The 21,784-nt window shown below is 44.5% G+C and overlaps 1 protein-coding gene across 1 annotated transcript in view; it reads right to left on the bottom strand.

The window, feature by feature from the left end:
* Window positions 1–21,784, bottom strand: part of LOC120847479 (bifunctional heparan sulfate N-deacetylase/N-sulfotransferase) — a 78,015-nt gene that overhangs the window by 10,946 nt on the left and 45,285 nt on the right. Inside the window, exons 11-16 of the mRNA XM_040219264.3 lie at window positions 20,368–20,496; window positions 18,834–19,016; window positions 18,425–18,521; window positions 16,494–16,617; window positions 13,576–13,750; window positions 2,061–2,231 (exon numbers count right to left, since the gene is read on the bottom strand). Of these exons, the coding sequence (XP_040075198.2) occupies window positions 2,061–2,231; window positions 13,576–13,750; window positions 16,494–16,617; window positions 18,425–18,521; window positions 18,834–19,016; window positions 20,368–20,496 (879 nt within the window). The remainder of the gene's footprint in view (window positions 1–2,060; window positions 2,232–13,575; window positions 13,751–16,493; window positions 16,618–18,424; window positions 18,522–18,833; window positions 19,017–20,367; window positions 20,497–21,784) is intronic.

Below are 21,784 nucleotides of genomic sequence, written 5' to 3'. Positions count from 1 at the left end.
TAAAGTTCCGAAAGATCGTCCAGCAAAAGTGAAGAGATAAATGGTAAAAAACATGAGGTGGGCTATCTTTGGGGATGCCACAGCTAAACTTAATCAAAAATGAATGATAAACACCCTGGCACACGCTGAAAACCACGTGACGCGGGAACTGATACTGCGAATTGCGGACACTGCAAATTAGCGTTTCACAATGCAATAAACATGCGGGAATTCGCCACAAACTCCTGTGTAACAGGAAAGGATACCGCAGGTTGCAGACGCAGCATATTCGCGTTTCACCGAGCGAAGGACCCGCGGAAACCCGCCAAGAACTCGCATCCTTCGGGAATGAATACCACAAATCGTGGCCGCAGCAGATTCAAGTTTTATGGTGCAATAAACACGCAGGAACCCACTACAAACTTGCCTGTCACAGGGACCAATACCGCGCGCGCAGATTGCGGATTAAAATGCGGGAATCTGCTACAAACTCGTATGTTACAGGAACAGATGCTGCAGATTGCGAATGCAGTAGAATCATATTTCATGATGCAATATACACGCAGGACAAACTCGCATGGAATCGAGAGAGTGTGCGCAGATCGCAGACAAAAATGCGGGAATCTCCTATAAACCTAATGTCACGGGAACGGATATCGCAAATTGCGAACGCAGCAGATTCGAATTTCACGGTGCAACATAAAGCGGGAACAACTCGCGTGTTACGGGAGCCGATATCGCGCGCGCAGATCGCGGACAATAGAAAATTTTCGTAGATTGTTTTCACCGTCCCGCAATGCTCTACACAACCCGCTATGATACCTGGAACTCTACAGTCAAGGACATCAGTGTGCAGGCAGAGTAGAGGTTTCTTTGTTGCGGATGGCTTAGCAGAGCGGGAAACGAGGTCTACGAAAGCTCCCTAAAAACGCGGGAACCCGCTATGAACTTGCTTGTCAGACGTGCCAGTACAGTAATTCTGTGATTGATGCGATTCTTGTTGGACATCGCGTGATGTCCGATGGAAATCGGGAGGTAAGCAATGCTTCAGGATTTTTATGTTACAGATATTTAGCCAGAAAAACGGGATGGCCGATTTCTCAGGGGCAGCCATTCTCTCAGAACTTTACGGTATGCTTTCTTACACTGTGCGTCAATTCTGACAGCTTGCTAAGCAGATGACCAATATGAATGTAAAAAGCAATTGAAAGTGTCAGAAAAATCTTAAAAAGCTCAACTATCCTCCCCAATCGAACCTAAAGCTAATCCTTTGATGGTCATTGCCACACATCTACGGCGCCGATTACATAATTGTAAGTTCCCACCCAAACTCTTGGGGTACGCACCAGCGTCACCCGGTGCGTGCCCCGAGAGATGCTGGTTTCTGTTTTCCATTATGTCTTTGGGGAACTAAAAACATATTCACATCGTGTTTTGCCTTTCTGGTCTATCTGTGGTTTCGAAATTTGAAGCTTCGTACACGTAATCCACGTAAGATAGTTGCTTCGTATTGCCTGCTCTGGCAGTATAGTGGCGATCAGAAAGCTGGCTCTTTTAATTCAGAATTTTCTACACTTCTGAGAATTGAATTCAGAGGATGACAGCTATCATCCGACGATTCTCCGGTTCAGAGTTTGAGACTGCGCAATGTCGCAGAAGCGGACGTCCCAAAATGAAACCGAATGGAAGCAAGGTGACAACTTTTCCCTTGCAATGTCTCAACTCCGTGCTCTTAATCTGGATACCTTCCAAGCACTGTTTGAGCTTCCATTAAATAATGGTAAACAAAACAAACAAAAAACTCCCATATATTGAATTTTTCCTTGTACTATCTCTTTGGAACAAAAAACAAAACCACTAATGCACATAAAAAAAAAAAAAAATCTTTGAGCAGGTTGTAAGATATTTTTTAGGTACTTTATTTCTGCAAGAGGCCAAGAAAACAACAGGCTACACAAGCCCCACTAAGGGAAAATACCAAATGCTTGCGAGAGGAAAGGTGCAAATAGGAGAGAACAAAAGGCGGAAAAGGCAAAACCCATGGCGGTCTTAAAGGTGAAAAGGACCGCTCTGAAGCACACCTGTTGGGGCGGGTAGTAGGTGAGCCAGCGTTCCAGGTGCTGCGCATACAGGCCCGGGTTGAGGCAGCGGTTGCGAAGCTCCCGCAGCTGCCTGGGGGAGTGGTCGTTGGCAGTGATCACGTCGTAGAAGGTGAAGTTGAGGGCGATCATATCCCCGTGCGACCGTTGGTGCTGACCCCAAAAAAAGAAAGAAAGCTTCATTTAATTCGAGCATGGGTTCCCAAGAACATGGCATTCCCTGAGCATTCTCGAGGGTTCTTTGAGCACTCAGAATTTCCTGACCATGGCTACCTCCAAGTACAATCGAGCCTGGTTATATCACACTCAGGTATTTCGAATTATTGTTTATATCAGACAGTGCAAACAACCCCTTGAAAATCACATGTAATAGTATAGGAGCGTTGCCTTTTTGTATCCAACTCCCATTATGGGGACGCTCAATTTAGCGAACGAAGCCCAGAGGCCTATTGCTTTTTCCACGATCCCATTGGGCTTGTGGCAAGCACATCACTTGGTTGCATCACTTGGTTGCGTAGCTGGCAGGCCGCCAAGCCAGAATACACGCGAGAAGATACACAGCAAAAGAGCAGTTGTGGGAAAAGAGACAATGAACCCCTTAAAAGAAAAAAAAAGTGGAGGATGGCAAAAACAAAGGGAGGGGCATATGCCAGCGTGCCTAGGGAGAGCAGGGAGTGCCTGCTGTTAGAACGGAAGCCTGTGCCCTTTCCCTGAACGCTACTGATGCTGCACGAATTCCTAGCTTCAAAATAATATAAGCAAACAAAAAGTCTTCAGCAAGTCGAGGGTGTTGACAAGAACAGCGTTGCAATCGCATTTTGACCGCCTTATCTTTGTTTACCTTTTTCTTTCACCGTTATTGCCTTGCCAGTTTTTCTTTTTGCTGCCTGAATTTAGGAGCTCTCTTTTTTGTTTCTAGCCAAAAGTTTTTCTAAGGATATATAGGGTGATTTCAGATAAGATCGACCAAAGGGTGGCTGGTCGACATTTTTAAATCAACTGATGTTTTTATATGACATTGTCTAGTGTCTGGTATAAACGAATCCACACTTAGTTTTGACCAGAAAAAAAATTTGGAGACAAGAAAAATCGTAAGGCAGGGAGAGGTGGACAGTTGCAATAACGCGCACTGATGGAGGGGGCAAGTTTGAAAGTGAATAATTAAAACAATAAAATTAGGAGAATTTTAAAACTTTTTACAAACAAACTATGGGTACAACTTGCTTGTAATATAAAGTAATAATATTTATTAAAAATTTATTTAGTTTTCTAAAAATTGCCAAACATGCCTGCTCGAACGACAAATGGCAAACTTTGGAAATCTGTATCTCATGAAATAATTTAATCATTATTACATCACTTGCAGACATTATTTTACTAATATATGGCTATTATTGAAAAAATAAATAAGGTATCTGAGTGACACAATAGTTACAATATATTTAGGCAAACATGGGAAAAAAATCAAACAAAGAAGAATTCCAATGCGAATAAAAAAAAAAACACCACCTTCGATTTTTTTAAAATTTGGGTACCCTGTTATACTCTATTTCGGCATTCATTTCTATTAAAAACATGTTGCACCATTGCACTGTGAAAGAAGAAACAACTCCCCAAAGTAGGGTCCTTTTTCAAAGCCTACACTTAGCAGTGTCCTACACAAGAAGTGACTCTGAGTTCCCGTTTCATGAAACTTGCACAAATCTTTTATATACATTTATTCAGATGAGGTCATTGATAAAAAGAGCGATCGGTCACACAGTAAAAGGGAGGAGAAACTATATACAGCATTTTACATAAGCTTACAAAGTGGTATCATATTAGAGACTAATGATTTGAGAAAAGATGATGCAGTGTGGAGTTGTACCTTCCGGTATATTTTACATCTAGAGTAAAATAAATAACTTTACTTCCACACACAAAAACAAAGATATAATAGTAAGATATTTAGGTTGGCTGTGTATTTACGATTACAAACAATTTCAGGTGATGGATGCCATAGTGCCTAACTGGAGCAGCTTCGATGCTCTCGGTGTATGAATGAATCGTGGCAAGCCGATATATTTTATCCTGCTTGAGGGTAACATTTTGGGATTTTTTTTATAGTGATCAGATAAAAATTATTAGTAACCACCAACCGAAACAGTAGGTTAAATACCCCGTGAAGAAAAATGTGATAAATAAGATGTCCCTGCATTCAAAATGAGCAGTCCTTGGGAAATCAAATTCGGCACTTTACGCTAAGGTTTTCCTCGCTGTACCCATTTAATAAAGTTGCTTCCAAGCAGATCCGACTGTCCGTGCTACATATACGTCACAGGTCCCTTCTGTTGATGACTTGCTGAGCCGCCACGCGTGCCAAGACTGAATGCCAGGGAAGGCGCGCACCGTCAGCCACTCTTCTTTTTTTTGTTCACGATACCGAACAACCTCATTTTCGTCCAGATATACAAGATGCACGCCTTTCAGTTTCTTTGATAGAACGCTCACCATTGTCCTGGCCGTCTGAATTGCGCTTACTGAACGTTCTCTCAGGTTGTTCAGCGTGGCCTGGTGCTTCACGAGTCCGCCAACTCCGTCACATGCATTTTTCCCATGTCCAGATGCAGAAAATAACCACTGGGCTTGTGGGCAATCGTCCTTTGCAAATTGGTGAAGCTGGTAGCGATTCTTGAAATGACTGGCGGCGCCGTCACTTACGTACGTCACGTACGAGTATACCGCAACGTTGTCTTCAACCCACTCCTTCACTTTTTCTAGAGCCAAGCAAGCGTGAGCGGCGTCGTGACACAGGTCCTCACTGATGATGGCAAAGCTGTTTGTAGATTTTCTTGTCGTCACTACACATGTAAATATCGAAACTTGTTTTTTTTTTCCAGTGATATGCTTGCACTTCGTCAGGAAGCACGATGGTCCAGTTTTCAGCAAAGTCAAAATGAAAGACAATGCTCCCGCGTTGCATGCACTGTTTTTCATCGTAGACCGCTTTACCTTGCGTTAGCCGTATATGGTTGTGAAGTACCCAACTTCCAACCGTCACTTGGATGACTTTTAGGAAAGTCTCAGGTTCCTAAGTTTTTTTCACAAGGTCGCCGGACTCCCATGTTGCAAGCACAATCTCTTCATCCTCCGGGATATCAAGTTCCTGGAGTGTAAGAAACTGGCCTTTTGGGCAGTGATCACAGTCTCCTTGAAGGCACAGTTCTGTTGCTGGGTCGCACAGAAATGCCGAGTTCATTTCACCAGTGTTGAATGTTGAGCCTGTAACGTTCTCTAGAGCGGCAATACAAAGATAATAATTGGCGCAGCACACACAAACGCACACTTCCTGGTGTGGAATACATTGGACCCATCTAGGGCGCAACGAATAAAATTTCGTTAGCCCAACGCCGGAATCGGGATGCTTGTCTTTGTATATACGGAAGGCCTCTCGTATTGAGCGTGTCATGAAGCGCTTTGGCACGAACGTTTTCTCTCCGTTGAGCATGACAGAGATGACGTCCTTCTGGTTGGGACTTTGGCGCGAACATTGTAGCTCGTCTTTCGTGAAGTACTCTAGGGCAGCAGACAGGTTCTCAGGGCTCACCTTGCACCTCGTGTAAGGATCCGGCTCATACCACACGCCATGCTTTTCTTTGAGTTTTCGGGATTTACTGATGAGGTACATTGAGGCCTGCGGAATCATCTTTTGAACCTCATTCTTCGTCAGTGTTGACGGCAGGAGTGTAAGCAGTTGACAACGTTCCCGGAGAGAGGTGGCGGTTTCAAAGACCTGCCGAAAGTTGTCCACCCACTCAGTGCATGTGGAGCATGTTGGTTCGGACGACCCCGATGGTGCGTCCCTGTCGTACGCAATACGTAGCCTTGAGCGTATATTCTTGACAGCAACCTGCTCCAGTTCTGTCTGCTTTCTCTTGACATAGGCAGGCCTGTCCCGACTTCTTACGACGCTTGGTTGTCTCAGCGGCGACACATCTGTAGGTAGTATGCTGCGATTTAGATCTTCAATTGCTTCTTCAGCTGGCACAAATATGTCAGGGCACTGCTCTGAGCTTCGCATCAAGATCTCCTTAGCGATGTGCATGAAGCAATGGTAGCACAGGTAGTCCGTCGCACTCACTTTGGTGGAACAGTCAGGCGGAAGAATTTGCTTCAACGAGTTTAGGTCCAACTCGCCAACACTTCGAAAATTCCGCTGCTTTGGTATAGTCTTTTTGTGTTTGCAAAAGTAATCTGCACAAAACACTCGTTCGGAGCTCCAGGACGTCTTCATAATGTATACATAAATAATAGAAATTAAACCCCAACTGATGGCATATAATTGCCAAGTGAAAGAACTACTGGGTGCACAACTGACAAGTCCGAGGCTGAGGAGCTCACTCACTGCAAACATACATTTGAAAAGAGAGGTCACAACTGAGGCTGTCGGCGAAGCTTGATCCACGTCAAAGGAAGAAAGAGGGAAAGTCTCCAGACAAAAAATTGTGGTCAGCGGCCTTCGAAAAAGACTTTCCGGAATCGCACTGTCGTCCCTCCACGCGCTGATATGAAAGCACCCGAGCTTCTACCACGTGGTTCATGACACAGCCTGAACCATGTCGGCGACTGGTTCGCGAGGGGTTGGCGGTGGGGTTACGTTGATGGTCACTCGGATTAGCCCTTGCTGTACTGAGCTACCGCCTGCAGTGCCTTATCGCCGGCTGGTGTCAACAACGAGAACACACACACCCTGTCTACACCAAAACTACAAGCGTTCACCGCACACGCGTCGCCGCCGCTTTTAAGCTTTTGTGAAATTGCTTTCTTTTGCCGCGGAGAACCGCCTTATCTTAACTACGCGCCTGAAATCCTTCCAGGCGGGCGTACACAATATCAAGCGTTTCGAGAAATGCCCGTGGAGTAGAACTATGGGAAAATTCGGAGCCCGCGATGTCGATATCGTCGCCGTTGTGTTAGTACGCCGTCGCGTACTGCAGTCCCCCGTTGGGGGAGGGGGGGGGGGGGGGGGGGGGGCGGTCTTACTACGATAACATGGCGACAGCGTTTACACTCTATGTATTTACGCGAGGCTCGAGTATTTGGGGATAATGCTGCCGGTTGGTGTGCCCCTTTGTGCCTGATATTATCGCCCGTGACGCCAGCGAGTGAGATGGCGACAGGCATGACTGCTCAGTTAACAGGCGTCGGCGGCCATGTTTTGCTGGTTGAAGCGAACCCCCTTGTCCTTGACAGCGAGCGGGGAAATGCGAAAAAAAGATTGTATCGGCCGTTTTGCCAGAACTAGCGACGAGTGTCGTCTGCGGTTTCCGGCAACTATTTTGCCATAATAGTGAGCTTAGCGAGGAAATGATTTTTGCTAGCCACAGAACACTACCACGCAGAAAGGGAATGCTTGAACATGTTTTTGTTCTGGATATATATCAGGGATATATATGAGAGAGAGAGAGAGAGAGAGAGAGAGAGAGATGAAGGTAGAGCGGAAGAGGGAATAGCATATAGTGTCGCAGGTGAATAAAGTAAACAAAGTTCCTAGTGGCCGATGGCTGCATGATCTTTTCTCGGATCACTAGTCCGTAATATGATACCTCTTTGTACACAGTAGTTTCTCCTTAATTTAAGTGTGTGAACGATTTCTTTAGTTATCATTGACCTCATCTGAATAAAAATATATAAAAGATGTGTGTTGGTTTCATGAAACTGGAACTCAGAGTCAGTTCTTGTATAAAACACTGCTAAGTGTAGGCTTTGAAAAAGGACCCTACTTTGGGGAGTTGTATCTTCTTTCTCAATAAAATGATGCAACATGTTTTTAATGGAAATGAATGCCAAAATAGAGTATAACAGGTTACCTAAATTTAAAAAAAAATCGAGGGTGGTGTTTTTTTTTTATTCGCATTGGAATTTTTCTTTGTTTGATTTTTTTTCCATGTTTGACTAAATATATCCTAAGTATTGTATCACACAGATACCTTAGTTATTTTTTAAATATTAGCTATATATTAGTAGAATAATATCTGCAAATTATATCATAATGATTAAATTATTTCATGAGATACAGACCTCCAAAGTTTGCCATTTGTCGTTCGAGCAGGCATGTTTGTCAATTTTTAAAAAAATAAATAAATTTTAAATAAATATGATTACTTTTTATTACTAGCAAGCTATACCCATAGTTTGCGCCTAAAACGTATTAGAGTTCTCCTAATGTTATCGCTTTAGCTATTCACTCTCAAACGGGCCCCCTCCATCAGTGCGCGTTAATGCAACTGTCCACCGCCTCATGCCTTACGATTTTTCCTGTCCCCAAGTATTTTTTCTAGTCAAAACTAAGTTTGGATTCGTTCATACCAGACACTAGACAATAACATATAAAAACATCAGTTGATTTGAAAATGTCGACTAGCCATCCTTTGGTCGATCTTATCTGAAATCACCCTATAATTTTTTCTATGTATCTTGCTTTTCCATTTTTCTTTCATTTTATTTTAAACTTATTTTCGTTTTTGGTTGCTTAAAGGGATACTGAACCAAAATTTGGATTTTGCAAAGTAAAGCTGCAGAAGTGTTGAACTGGACGCTACGAACTCCAAAACATCACTCGTACATCGATATCTCAAACGGATGGCCGTACTTTTGGAAAAGAAGGGCGCGATCAAGCGAGTTCTTTGACGTAACTGTCCTCCGGGAGAATTTGAGAATTAGGAGAAGTGGCCTCGCTTCTCTCCTCCTTGCTTCAATTCAGCAGCTTGACGGGACGTTGCGAGAAGGAGAGAGAATGGGAATCGTGACGTGCCTTGGCTCGTCGGCCTTGTCGGCCGGGTTCAATCGCGCACTTCTTTTCCAAAAAAATACGGCGATCCGTTAGATATATCGCCGTATGAGAGATATTTTTTGGTTCCGCAGCTTCCCGCCTATCCGCCCGGCCTTGTTCAGTGAGCTCGAAATTTCGGTTCAGTATCCCTCTGAAGCGAAACTTGAAATGCACCTATTATGGTCAGAAATAGGTTCAATATGATCAATGATATTCATAAATCATAATCGCGCGTTTGTATTTTGAACGGATGGCTATATTTTTCACCCTAATGGGCCCGATTGGGCGCGCGCTCAAAAATCGGCCATCGGAGAGCGCGATGCGTCTTGGGATATTGGGCGCATTCGTGACGTCACTTGTGCCAGACGGGAAAGGCTACGGCGTGAATGTTGTGGTTACGAGCGTTGCCACTTGGTGGCGCGTCGACGATATACGACCTGTGACAACGTGGCCGTTTGAGATGTGCAAGGGCTGCACGCACGCTGCACCACGGCAAGTCGGCAACCACGGCAGCACTGACAAAACCAGCTCTGAGGCCGGATTCTCAAAGCGAACTCGCGACGAAAAAAGTGCGTACGACAAATTTGAGAGAAAACCCGTACTCTCGAAACGAAATTGTCGTAACCTTTGCGCAGGTTACGACAGAATCCTACGACAGCTCCGAAGCTGTCTTACGCACTTTTTACGATCAAATCAACAAGGCCGACAACGTCGCTCAGTTACTTGGTATCGGCCACCAACGGACATTTATTTTTCTACGTGCTCTTCTCGTGCGTCCCGACTTCAACCAGCAAGAAAAAAGGAAGGAGTACTTGAAACAGACCACGACGATCAAGAACGCAGGATCCACAAACACACGAGAAGAACTACAACGGCCTCGATTCTGCCGACCGAGCGAGCTCGGCAGAATATAGTAGGCCTAGCAGCAACATCGACTCGGCGCACCGTTGCTCCGGCGGTCCTTGGCCAAGACTGTCTGTCCATGACCGGCTGGCCTGCTGAATGGAATATGCCCGCGCGACCCTTGTGGACCCTTACCGGATGAGTAGTTTGATCCCTGAACTAAATTTCAGAAGTCAATATTTTCCCCTTGTCATCTCGATCTCCTTGTTTTCCGAGACAGCGGTGACGAACGCTGTCGTCGAAAAGGGACTTTCATTGATTCTATCTCCTTGTTTTGTGTGATATAGAGCTTAAATAAACGCCATACGGATTACCTTCGCAACTCGGTATGTACACTCTGTTATTAGTATGCCATTTTTATTCTGACTCGACGCTACGTCACTGTCGAGCTATAGCAGTTCGTGGGAGCTACGCGATGTCGGTCTAACCTTTTTTTGTCGAGTGTCATGTCAGTATCGAGTTGCAATCATAAAAGATCGGTCCAGAAGCGCTTACCGAAACGCGGCCTAACAGAGCGAATCCAGCACTTCGATCAAACGCGCGTGCCCGCTCCGAGTGTGAGCAGGTATTTGCGTGGCTCTTGCTGACACCCTCGTAGTTCAAACATATCCTTTTTAACGTCAGCTCGCAGCTCGCGACTCGCAGCAACTAATACCGGCCGTGCCAGAAGCACGCCCGGGTCGTGTCGTGCAAAGAGCCGCAACGAGAACGAGCTCACTGTGGCCAACTACGCTTTGGCTTTCTCCGCCAAGGCTTTGCAAACGCGTTCAGGCCTAGGCGAATTCTGCCGGCACGCCGTATTGCCGCAGAACGGCGCTGCTATTATGGTACAAGTGATGTCACGAGAGCTTTCCCCCAATCACCAGATGAGAATTTGAAATCGAATTATGTTTAAAATTAGTTCTCCTGTGTTTTACAGCGCAATATTTATATTTCCGAGGTGGTGCCTGTCCCTAGCCCATATTTATGCAACAAGATCGGCGCTAAAATTTCATTTCACTACCCCTTTAAGCTGTGTGAAGGTTCCGGCCAGGTGCACGCGTAAGCACAGTGGTTTTTGTGGTCTCCACCAACTACCGTATTTACTCGCAGAACGAACGCACTTTTTTTTTTCTCGAAAAATCGATGCAAAGTTAGGGGGAGCGTTTATTACGGGAAGTAAAACTTTTGCCTCCGTATTTAGTATTTACTCGCATAATGAACCGACCTTTTATCCTGAAAAATCGAAGTAACTTCTTATCTCTTTACGCGCGGCGCCCGACCCCGTAACCAAACTAAGCTGTGCAAAAAAAAAAACAACAAAAAAACTGTGTTTTCTTTTTCTGTTAATTCCTGGGTGTTTTCTTTTTGCCGCCTTTCCCAAGCTGTTTTGTTTGCTTAGACGAGGGCACTCCGCTTATCTTCCTTATCTCCTTGCGCGCGGCGCGTGACCCCGCCCCGTAACCAAACTACGCTGTGCAAAAAAAAAAAAAAAAAAAAAGCTTTTTTTTGTTTTTTTTTTAGCTCCGTGGTTTTTTTTTTTTTTTTTCTTTTTGCCACCTTTCGCAAGCTGTTTCGTTTGCTTAGAGCGCGTCTCCGCTTCTCTTCCTTACCTCCTTGCGCGCGGCGGCGCACGAACCCAAAGTCTAAACTGCGCTGTGCAAAAAAAAAACAAAAAAAACAAAACAAAAAAAAAGAAGAAAAGCTCCTCTTTATGTTTTTTGTTTTTTTCTTGCTTCCGTTGGATCTTTGCCAATTTTTTTAACGCCCTTTGCAAGGCGTTTGTTCGCCCACGCTGCCCATGCATTCGCGACCTCGCTGCACCAGGATAGAAAAGTGCGTTCATTTCGCGCGCTTGGGGGGAAGGGGTCAAAATTTTGACGTCCGAGTTGGGGGTGCGTTTATTACGCGAGTGAAAAAAAAAGTCGAAATTTTGAGAGCCTACTTGGGGGGTGCGTTCATTACGCGAGTGCGCTCATAGTGCGAGTAAATACGGTACGCTCTACTATATTTAGCGGCTCTTAGATGCTCTATTTGGTAAGCTCCCGTTTGTCGATACCTTCGATATTAGCAGAGACGCGAGGGAATCTCAACTCGAGCTTAATTTAACACATTTTAATACATCAAAATATTGACAAATCAAACAATTTTACAATCCCCTTTGAATTCAATATATCCGGGTTTGACTGTAGCGCATTTTCTTTCTTTAATTAGCAGATTTCAGCCACCCATTGACGTACAACTATGTGCCAAGCACTCACTAGTACATCCAGTCTTGGGTAAGTTACTTTTAAAAAGTAATTCGTTACAGTTACAGTTACTTTTAAAAAAAGTAGCAAAGTTACTGTTACAGTTACCGCAACAAAAAAGTAACTCGTTACAGTTATAGTTACTTTTCAGTTACTTTTCTACAACACAAAAAAAATTAGGAAAAACTAGAAAACGCTTTTCACCAAGTTTATTTGTATAAAATGAAAAAGCGTGCTTTTCAATTCATATTGTAACTTAGCAGCAGTTGCTTCTCGAAATTAGTGTCTAAAGTTTTCCTTGTTTGATAATGAACACGTCCCTGCCCTTGCTGAACAGGCGCTCGTCTAACGCCCTAAAAAGGAATTGCTGTGTTGTTTTGCCGGAACAGGTTTTTGATTACCGGGTAGGCATTGAGGCAACAGAGTGCCGTTTTCTGCGGTCAAGTTGTTAGTAACCACCTTCACAACAGCAAAATACTCTCTGTACGCTGGCCGTGGTAGTTCTTTGTTCTTATCAACATTCATATCCTTGGTAGCACTAGCACATTGCTGGCTCGTGGACGGTTGCGCTGGGTTCATTGAGTCCCAGGACATATTTCAGTTCGTACCTAGCAAGCCAGAAACAAACCCCACGCAAACAGCAGTAAATTTTGCCTCGACTGTTGACACTACACCGGAGTAGTGGCGCAAATCAAAATATGAAACATGCGCAGTGCGGAGTGGTGGCGCTAATCAAAATATGAAAGATTCGCAGTGCCCTCCGCATGTATTGTTGTTTCACGTTTGATTCAACCGATTAAAAAGCGTTTGCACAGAAAAAAAGAAAAACCGCAAAAGAGACAGTTCTTCAAGATACTAAGATGCAATTGTTCAGTCACAAAGTACAAGCACTTGCTAAAGATAGCTACATTTTTTTTTCACCAAATCTACACATGACTATAATCGGGTCGTGACTGGCGAGAAAGAACGTATTCACAAGTTTGTGCAATAAATAACTTGACACTCGAAATGTCAGAACAGACAATTTGGAAAGCGCAAAGAATGGCTAAATTGTACTCATTCAGTGATTTATTATTCATAAAAAACTGGAAAGTAACGACAAAAGTAACGTCGTTACTACTTTCACCCCTGCTTCAGAAAAAAAGTAATAAAACTATAGTTACAAGTTACATTCTTAAAAAGTAACTCGTTACAGTTACAAGCTACAAAAAAAGTAACGAAGTTACAGTAACGCGTTACTAGTAATGTATTACTACTTAAGACCGAGTACATCCATCCCTGTTTACAATTTCTGTAGACTTCTGTACTGAATTATTGCAGCAATGCTGAGACCGAGAGGGGTTCTTTGGATCTCGACTGACAGAGATAAAGGTTCCTCATGATCGAGAAGTTTGGGCACTCCCGAAGCGGGCAGGGGTGGGGATTGAACAAAGGGATCCTGGACTCAATCCCCACCCCTGCGTAGTGCGTGCCAAAGACCCCGGGCGAACGGCAATAGTGCCCTCGCAAAATTTCTCGTCTGCAGAACTTCAAGGCGGGAGGGAGGTGTGCCCACCTGGTACCAGGAGTAGGCACGCTTGGTGGGGCTGATGAGGATGGTGACCAGTTTGGCACGGGGGAGCAGGGCATGGGCCCGCTGGGGTACCGACTCCCCGTCAAAGTAGTTGGCGCTCTTCTCAAACAGCAACGGGGACGTGCCGTTCTTGGGCACCGGGAAGAAGCTCTGGTACCTGCGGCGTTGGGTGGGGGTGTACCTCTGGTCCTTAACATGAGGTCGTGAGACTTTGTTTCACGTTAAATCCTACCGCAGCCAATCCTAAGATCTGACGGGGTCGATCGAGCAATGCCAAAAGTGTCTCGTCGTGTTGCTCATCGTATTTGAGAGTGAATTTGCTGAACCAATCGACGGCAGAAAAGAAAGCACGGCACTGCGGTGCATTTGCTGTACACAATTGGTTTGGCCGGTGATGGCGGACGTAAAAAGACAACGGGCACCAGGACGATGCACTTTTGGTGCCGCTTGATCGCCTCTGTCAAATTGTGGCATTGGTTGTGGTCAGACTTGACGTAAAACGGAGTATAAAAGCTGCATTGCACCCGCAAAAACTATTTAATTACCATAGTCACTCGCCGATTTTCCCGACTCGACGGATATCGTGCAGGAGTCCATACAACCGAGTGACTTGAAGGAATTATTTTGGTCGAAATATTACATTCCAACCATGATAGACTGCGGTACGATACCTTCCAGAGAATTCACTGGAAGCAATCATGGTTCTATTCTGACAGCAGGCAAGACGATTTAGACAAACAAGCCTTTCCGAGTTCATCAAAGACAAAATTGTTCAGCTACTCCAGATTATTTTGAGTAATCAAAACCAAATGCAACATACACACATCATTTATCTCCTCAGCACTTAAAATTAGGGGTGTGCAAATACCGAATAGTAGTTATAAATCAAATACCGAATCGAATTAAGAAAAAAAAGCCGAATATTGAATAGTGATTTTATTTGTAGGAATCTTACAAAGTGTGCTGTGAATGAAATTATAATATGTGCAGAGTATGCGCATGGTGCAGAATATGCATCTCATAACGAACAAAAGCTAAAATGTATAGCAGTTCTAGTGAAAAAAAAAAAAAAAAGAAAAAAGAAAAGCAACTGCAGATGGACGTTGGGCACTAAAGATCCAATTTTATGGCGCAAACATAATCTATCTACCCTAAGCGTCACAAAAAAAAAACAAAAAAAACCAACCAAAGTTACAGCCACGCGTGCCTTTTTTTCTCGTTTAAAGCAAGACCTAACACCGTGACATGTCCTTTTTTTTTTTTATATATTTATATATCTCAGAAAAGGGACATTTTGCGATATTCGGTCTCAATTTTAAGAGAAAAAAAGCACCCGGGATTTTATTTGATATAAATAAACAGATAGCTGTGAAATCTGCTTAAACAGGCTTAAACAATATAATCTGAAGTAAGAAAAAAAACATGTGGTTAGGTGGCACAAGTCACCATCCAAATATCGCTATGCATCCATCGACCTATCCTGTGTTAGAGAGCCCAGATTTAAAAGAGGGAGCAAGCAAAACTGAAACCATGGGGACGGCTCCTGCTCAGATTGGTCGTAAGTGAGCATGTGTTTTGTAGTCACGTGGAAAAAAGGCAAGGAAACGGAAGAGCGACGACGCCTGCCCGAACGAAGCTTTCGTCTTTTCGTCACCTTCTCGCCGTTCGTAATTCAAAAGTGGCTATCGAACGGTTGGAAACCCTCTCAAATCTAGGCACACTATTTTTCCGTTCCGTTTCGTTCCGAATCAGAATTTGCGGCTTGCGGTTCCGAAAGAATGACGCCGACAACTCGGCTGGTTTAATCAATGTGGTTAACGTGGTTTTCTTTTTGTGATCTTGCAGTCGCCGATTTCTTTGAGCGTGGCAAGTCTGTTCTACATTGGAGCTTCATTTTGAAATGAGCGGCTTTACTTGTGAAAAGAACAATTCCTCTCAGGAAGCGGCGCAATCGGGATGTTTCGGTTGTGACTCAAGGTTAGATTGCGTCACGATCATGAGTAAATCTGTGTGCTATGAAGTTTGTGGCGTTCGTTACTTTTCTTTTTTTCTAACATGATTAGATTTTTGTGGAATGGTAGGACCAAGAGGTTAATCGCATGGTCTGTCAAACATCACGGCGCTAACATAGGAAGATAAAACGGCTCTTTTGTCAGCTCCGCACCGACCGCGCGTCTTTGGCCGAATGTAATGAATATTCGAGTGACCGAATACTAGGAATTCGATTCGCGAATCGAATTATTCGGGGACTTGCTATTCGATTCAAATTTGTATATTCGAGTATTCGCACACCTTTACTTAAAATCTATATACCTCTCCCCAAATCTGAAGCGGACGAAATCAATTTACAGGGTTAGAAAAAATATGCCTCCACTTTCCAAGTTGAAGTTTGTTTCTTCGTACGAAAAAGACAAAATGGCATGCGTTGGGACAAAATGCAATGGTTGCGCACCATGCGAAACAAACAGTGTGAATACGACAGCGGAGCTTTTTTGCATTCTACTACATCGGGTTACTGATGAGCCCAAAATTCTATTGCCTAGGTTGGAGCCCCGAAGAAGCACCCTTCGTGACACTACACTCTGTCCCACCTTACGACGAACCTTATGATGGAGCAAATCGGATGCTACGAGCCACCGGAGCATGTAAAAAGACCTCCCAGTTGGGCAGAGCGTAGTCACATGACAAACGTGGAGTGCCGGTTCTGATGCCAGCGATTAAATCCCAAAAGAGAAACAGGAAAACCATTGAACACTTGTTTGTGCTAACAGTATTGCGCTCTGCACCCGCAATGAAAACACAGAAGGCAAACACAAAATTTTGGAGGACTATATGTGCGAGCCCATTGCTTGCCGTTCCTTTGGTATGCTAGTGCTCTTTCAATGCTGAAAAACACTCACCAGTCGAGGCCCCGGTAGTAGTTCTTGCCATTGAAGAACTGCACTTCTTCGAAAGTGTCAGGGCTGGGGTGGTTGCTTGCAATAGTGGGATGAAGGGTGAGAAACGTGTACAGTGCTGTTGTGCCTGAAACACATAGAAAAGGGGCCCCCATCGCAGACTGCACTCGTGACAGGTCGCTTTCATCATTTCAGGTCGAATCAAAAACAAGTGTTCAACTAAAAGTAAAACAGCGCCAAAAAAAACAATGATATATTACGGTGTCAGAAGACTACCCAATCAATATTTTGCTACAGCTTCTCATATATTTTTAGTAAAGAAACACAACTGTTCGAAACCGAAACGGGACTGGGGAGGAGGAAGAAACATAGGGGAGGAGAAATTTGACAAAAGTCCCGTAGCCTGTGATACTTTTTTTTTTTTTTTTTTTCCCAATCAACCCTTTTGCAGCTTTTTAGCAGCCACAATAAATGGGTCTCATGTTTCTTTCCTATTTTTAATATTGTGCATGCCCTCGATGACCTGCGACTTGTATTATATTTAGTGGTGGTGTCTAAACCATAGAAAACAGCACGTGACCAGGGAGAAGAGAGTGAGCGCGACTCAAGCTGGCCAGACCTCGATCGGCGGTTTCTGGGCAGAAAGAAAACAAATTTCGAGCCGCAAATTGTTTTCTGGGTAGTTGGGCTCTCATATGTCATGTACAAATCAAAACCTTGGTGGGCATAAATACCCTGTCAGTACCCCTTCAAGACTGCTTGTGTGTAGGAACGCGAAAGCACTCCAACAAGCAGCGCACCATATCTTCCTTTTTCAAAAGGTGCTCTGGAGGTGACATCACGTTCCCCTACTGCGCAGCTCCACGGCTTCCGTGACAATGCATCTGCATTGCAGTGCTTTTCTTTGCATTTTGTTTATGAGGCACGTCCGCTTTGACCTTGAGTGGCCCACCGGCTTCTGTGACAATACATCTGTGTTGCTGTGCTTTTCTTTGTGTTTTATTTTTTATGAGGCGCATCCGCTTTGACCTCGAGCAGCCCTGCCGGCTTTTGTGACGAAGCATCTGATATGACGTGTCGCAGCCAGTGGGACTTGCATGTTTACATCTGCCGGCCTGTCCGACGTAAACATTGCCACAGGACAATTTGATGTGGCAATGTTTACATCGGACAGACCGGCAGATGTGTGAACGAGAGGTGAAGAGAGCATGCTCTATCGATTAGATCATCGCCAGCAGGCAACTTGTCAGTACACTGATAGGTGCGGTTGCAAACCCGTTCTTGATAAAACGATTATCTTAAGATGGCACAGTCAACAGATGACTAGAGAAATTTTAAAACTCTGTTTGTACACTTTGCGCACTTTTTCGTCTTTGACCTCCATTGTTATTTTGGTGCTGTTTTACTTTTCGTTTTCTTATCTCGAGATTTGGTCTATGCTACGCCTTCTGCTTTAAAGGTAAGAAATCCAGAGACATTTGATTCTAAAAGAAGGAATGCAACTGAAATAAGTAACTGAAAGCTGATGGTCGTGTCGTAGGTAGACAATAGTCGAAAAGAATTACCTAAGCGAGGTAATTCCACTTTTGGTCACAACCAAGCAAAAGGTAAAAACAGCTACCGTGCGGGTTCAGCGGGAAAAATTGCTCACGATTTTAGTGAGCAATCTACAATAACACTGCGGACTAACCAGAACAAGAAGTGAAACATGATACAACTTCTTTCAAAAATCTGCTTGCTGCTAGCAACATGGTAATATTAATCTTGCTTCTTCCTTATAGGTATGCATATCAAAACTTCGGCGATGCTACTGATGCACATGGGAACAAAGACAATGAAGCTGTTTCACACAAGACTATAAACACCTTATTTTAGTTTAAAAGTGCATCGAAGAAGACTGAGCTGCTATGGAAGGGGTATTTTTATTCACTCACCTGTCTTTTGGGGCCCAATGACTAGAAATTTTGGCAGCTGTTCGCATGACTTGCTAGATGACCAGATTGATAGGTGACGCTTGTCTTCGCACGGGTTCTGGAAGCAGAAGAAACAAATGTAGTCAATTACTTTATAGATATTCACAAACTCTGATAATGGCACTAGAATGAAACACAACAAATTCCTTATGCCTCATCAGTTAAACACTGCATTTGTTAGGAACTATCCATCAACAAATGTTGTAAACAATATAAATGTGTCTACTTTTCCTTATGCTATTTTAAATACTTGAGGCTGCTTTTACTTCTAACATGCCTACCAACTTGCTTTGACCTCATAACTAACAATATGTAAAAAAAAAAAAGAATTGATTTGTTTTATGGTTTTCATCCATCCTGCCTCCCTCACCATCCAGATGGGGTCTGTCTCGTCCGGGTACATCTGGAAGTACTTCTCGGCCAGCTGGAGGGGCGGGATGGTGCTCAGCTTGAGGTTCGTCCAGCACTTGACAAACTTGAGCACCGTCTCAAAGGTGTACAGCGAGAGACGGTCATTGCCGTAGTTGGACAGGTGCGTCATGAAGATGTTGATCTGAATGTGGAGGAGAATTCGGTACCTTCCACAGTGACTTGGTGAACAGTGGCTCAGTGAGCAAGCCTTATGGTTTAAAGTCTGCATATCTAAAGGGGCCCTGACACCCCCGATTGTGATTTATTTTTACGGTCTCAAATGCATCAAGATGGTGTCAGAAACAGTGAAAACAATTTCATTGTGAAAAACCACTTTCTTCTACGTGAGCACACGTCAACACTCTGTGCTCTGCTTTCCACCAAAACCCTTTTTGCCTGTTTCTTTTTTTTTTTTCTCTTTTATCACGTGCCATTATGTAGACAACAACAAGCATTTTTTTAATTTTAGATCCTTGAAAAAATTTTTTTATGGTGTTTCATTGCAACACCCACGAAACATATTTTTCATGACTCTATCAAAGCAACGATCTAGCCATTTTCAGAATATCCAAGGCAATGACAAACAGCAATCGTGGCCAGGGGAGGTTTTGCATTTTACAATGTTTTTTTTTCTTTTTTTCATTTTCCAAAAATGTTTATTTCTTGCAAATCCTAAAACATTTTGTGGACCATCGTAAGATCAGGTAAGAAGCCACCAGGACAGCAGCCACTTCGCTTACACAAGCACAGTCAAACCCAGTCATAGAGGTGGTAGCATTTTTTGAGGCCAGCCGATACATTGCTTCGGATTGGCGGACTGGTTCGTACGGTGCTCCGTATGTCAAGTCCCACCTCTAAGCCCAGGGACGGATGGGGCTATCAACACACAGAACAGTTAGCACTGCACTCTATGTGTAAACAGGCGTCAAGGCAACTTGGAGCTACTGAGCATCTAGATTACCACAAAACTAAAACATAAGTTTAGGGGAGCAAGCCCGGAGTCCCTAGGGATGGCAGCATGGCTTCTCCACTAAAATGGTTTCATAACAGGCAAATCTCTATCCCAGTCCCTTTGAGCATGGGTTCTCAAACAAGGTTTGTAGGAACCCAGAGGTGTCCCACAGTATCCTCATTTGTTCCTCAAGCTCCCAAATTTTTTTTTTTACCTTATCTGCCTTTATTTAGAGTATTTTCCCAGCTAAAGCACAATTTTAGCAGGCCCGAGCCATTCATTGATGCATAATTATGAGCCAAACACTTGCTACCATGTAAATTACTGCTTACAAAGTCTGTAGCCTCCTGTCCCCCTTTACTGCATCAACGTCGAAACCAGAAGGGGCTCCTTGAGGTTGAAAAGCTTGACAGTGCCTGTCTTTGAGGAAAGGAATGTCCAAAGAGGATGCTTCCAAGTTTAGCGGCAGAGTCTCGTGCGCTTTCGGAGAATACCGCAGTAGAACGCTTCACCCTGCGGGCTGTGCCCGCCATGGGCTTACCGGGTTGTAGACGAACAGGTGGAAGAGGTCTCCCCCGTGAATGCTCCTGTCCAGCTTCTCTCTGCCCCCCGGGTACCTCTCCAAAAATATGGTGTGAGTGTAGAGGCCGCACGTCTGCCGTGGAAGGACCTGCAAACATTGCGGAAGCCACATTAAAAATAAAAGTCTAGGAAATGAATGCTTTCACTTTGAGTAGGACAGCTAATTGACATCTGACCAACTGGTCCTTTCTTTTTCTGCCAATATAATTAGTCAAAGGTCCGATATCTCTTATGTGTCCAAAGTTATTACCAGAAATCTACTATCAATCGATAGATTGCTAGGGGACGGTTTTGAATGCACTTTCTTACTTAAACAGACTGAAACAGGAACAGGGACTTCTCAGTAAAAAGTCCGAGGACACCTTCCGTAAAATACCGGGCAAGCGCCCACTCAAAATTGAGAGATAATCGCAGAAAAATAGGGGGTGGGCGCTTGTTTGGTCATCAATTTTACATGTAAATGTATGGTGCGTATTTTCTCAGAACTTACAAATTTGGTAATGGGCGCTTAGTGTGGAATGGGAAGATGCACGGTATTCTACGGTAAGCACTTCTTACGAGTTGTGAATGCGAAAGCATGAATGTCGTTCTTCCGCTCCCTTAGTTCATCTGCCATCTTTTGCAACTGCCGAGGTAGCGGCCAATGGCCGAGAGAGTGCTCTCATGAAGTGGCTGCGCTGTGCTGAGGTCGGCCGTGCAGCCTTTCCAGAGCTTGGCCGAGCGGGCTGTGCGGCCAGGTCTTACCCCTTACCAGCAGCCGGGCCACTGTGTGCGCTGCGCCGCCATGAAGAAGGCTTCTCTGGTGGCGTTTTTTTAATGTGAAAGCATTAACTGTCTCATGCAGCGAACTGACGTCATCAGCTTTGAAACCACGCCAAGCGTTGGCCAAACGGCACCTAAAATCCCCTTAACTAAGGGAGCGAAATAATTTCTGATGGATTATGCTCCCATTGACTGGTGCACGTCATCAACGAATGAGGCTCCCATTGGCTCTTGTGCGGCGTACTTCCAAAAAAAAAAACCCACCAGAGAAGCCCTCTCCATGGCAGCGCAACGCACGTAGTGGCCCGGCCGCTGGTAAGAGCGGTGCAGTGGTGCGGGCCTGGCGGCAGAGCCCGCTCAGGCAAGCTCCGGGGAGGCTGCACGGCCGTGCTCAGTCCGACGCTACCCCTTCACGAAAGCGCGCACTCGGCCGTCAGCCGGGGAAACGTGGCCGTCTATGCCACTATGCCGCAGACGAACTAAGGGAGCGAAGAATGACATTCATGCTTTCGCATTCACAACTCATAAGAAGTGCCTAGGTGTCCTCGGACTTTTTAACTACGCCATGCGAGAGCCAATGGGAGCCTTGTTCCTGGATGATGCGCGCCAGCCAA

Source organism: Ixodes scapularis, unplaced genomic scaffold (genome assembly GCF_016920785.2).
Source record: "Ixodes scapularis isolate PalLabHiFi unplaced genomic scaffold, ASM1692078v2 PGA_scaffold3__209_contigs__length_174095766, whole genome shotgun sequence".
NCBI lineage: Eukaryota > Metazoa > Arthropoda > Arachnida > Ixodida > Ixodidae > Ixodes > Ixodes scapularis.
The sequence above is the reverse complement of the archived record's forward strand: the minus strand, read 5'-3'. Positions and strand labels throughout refer to the sequence as shown.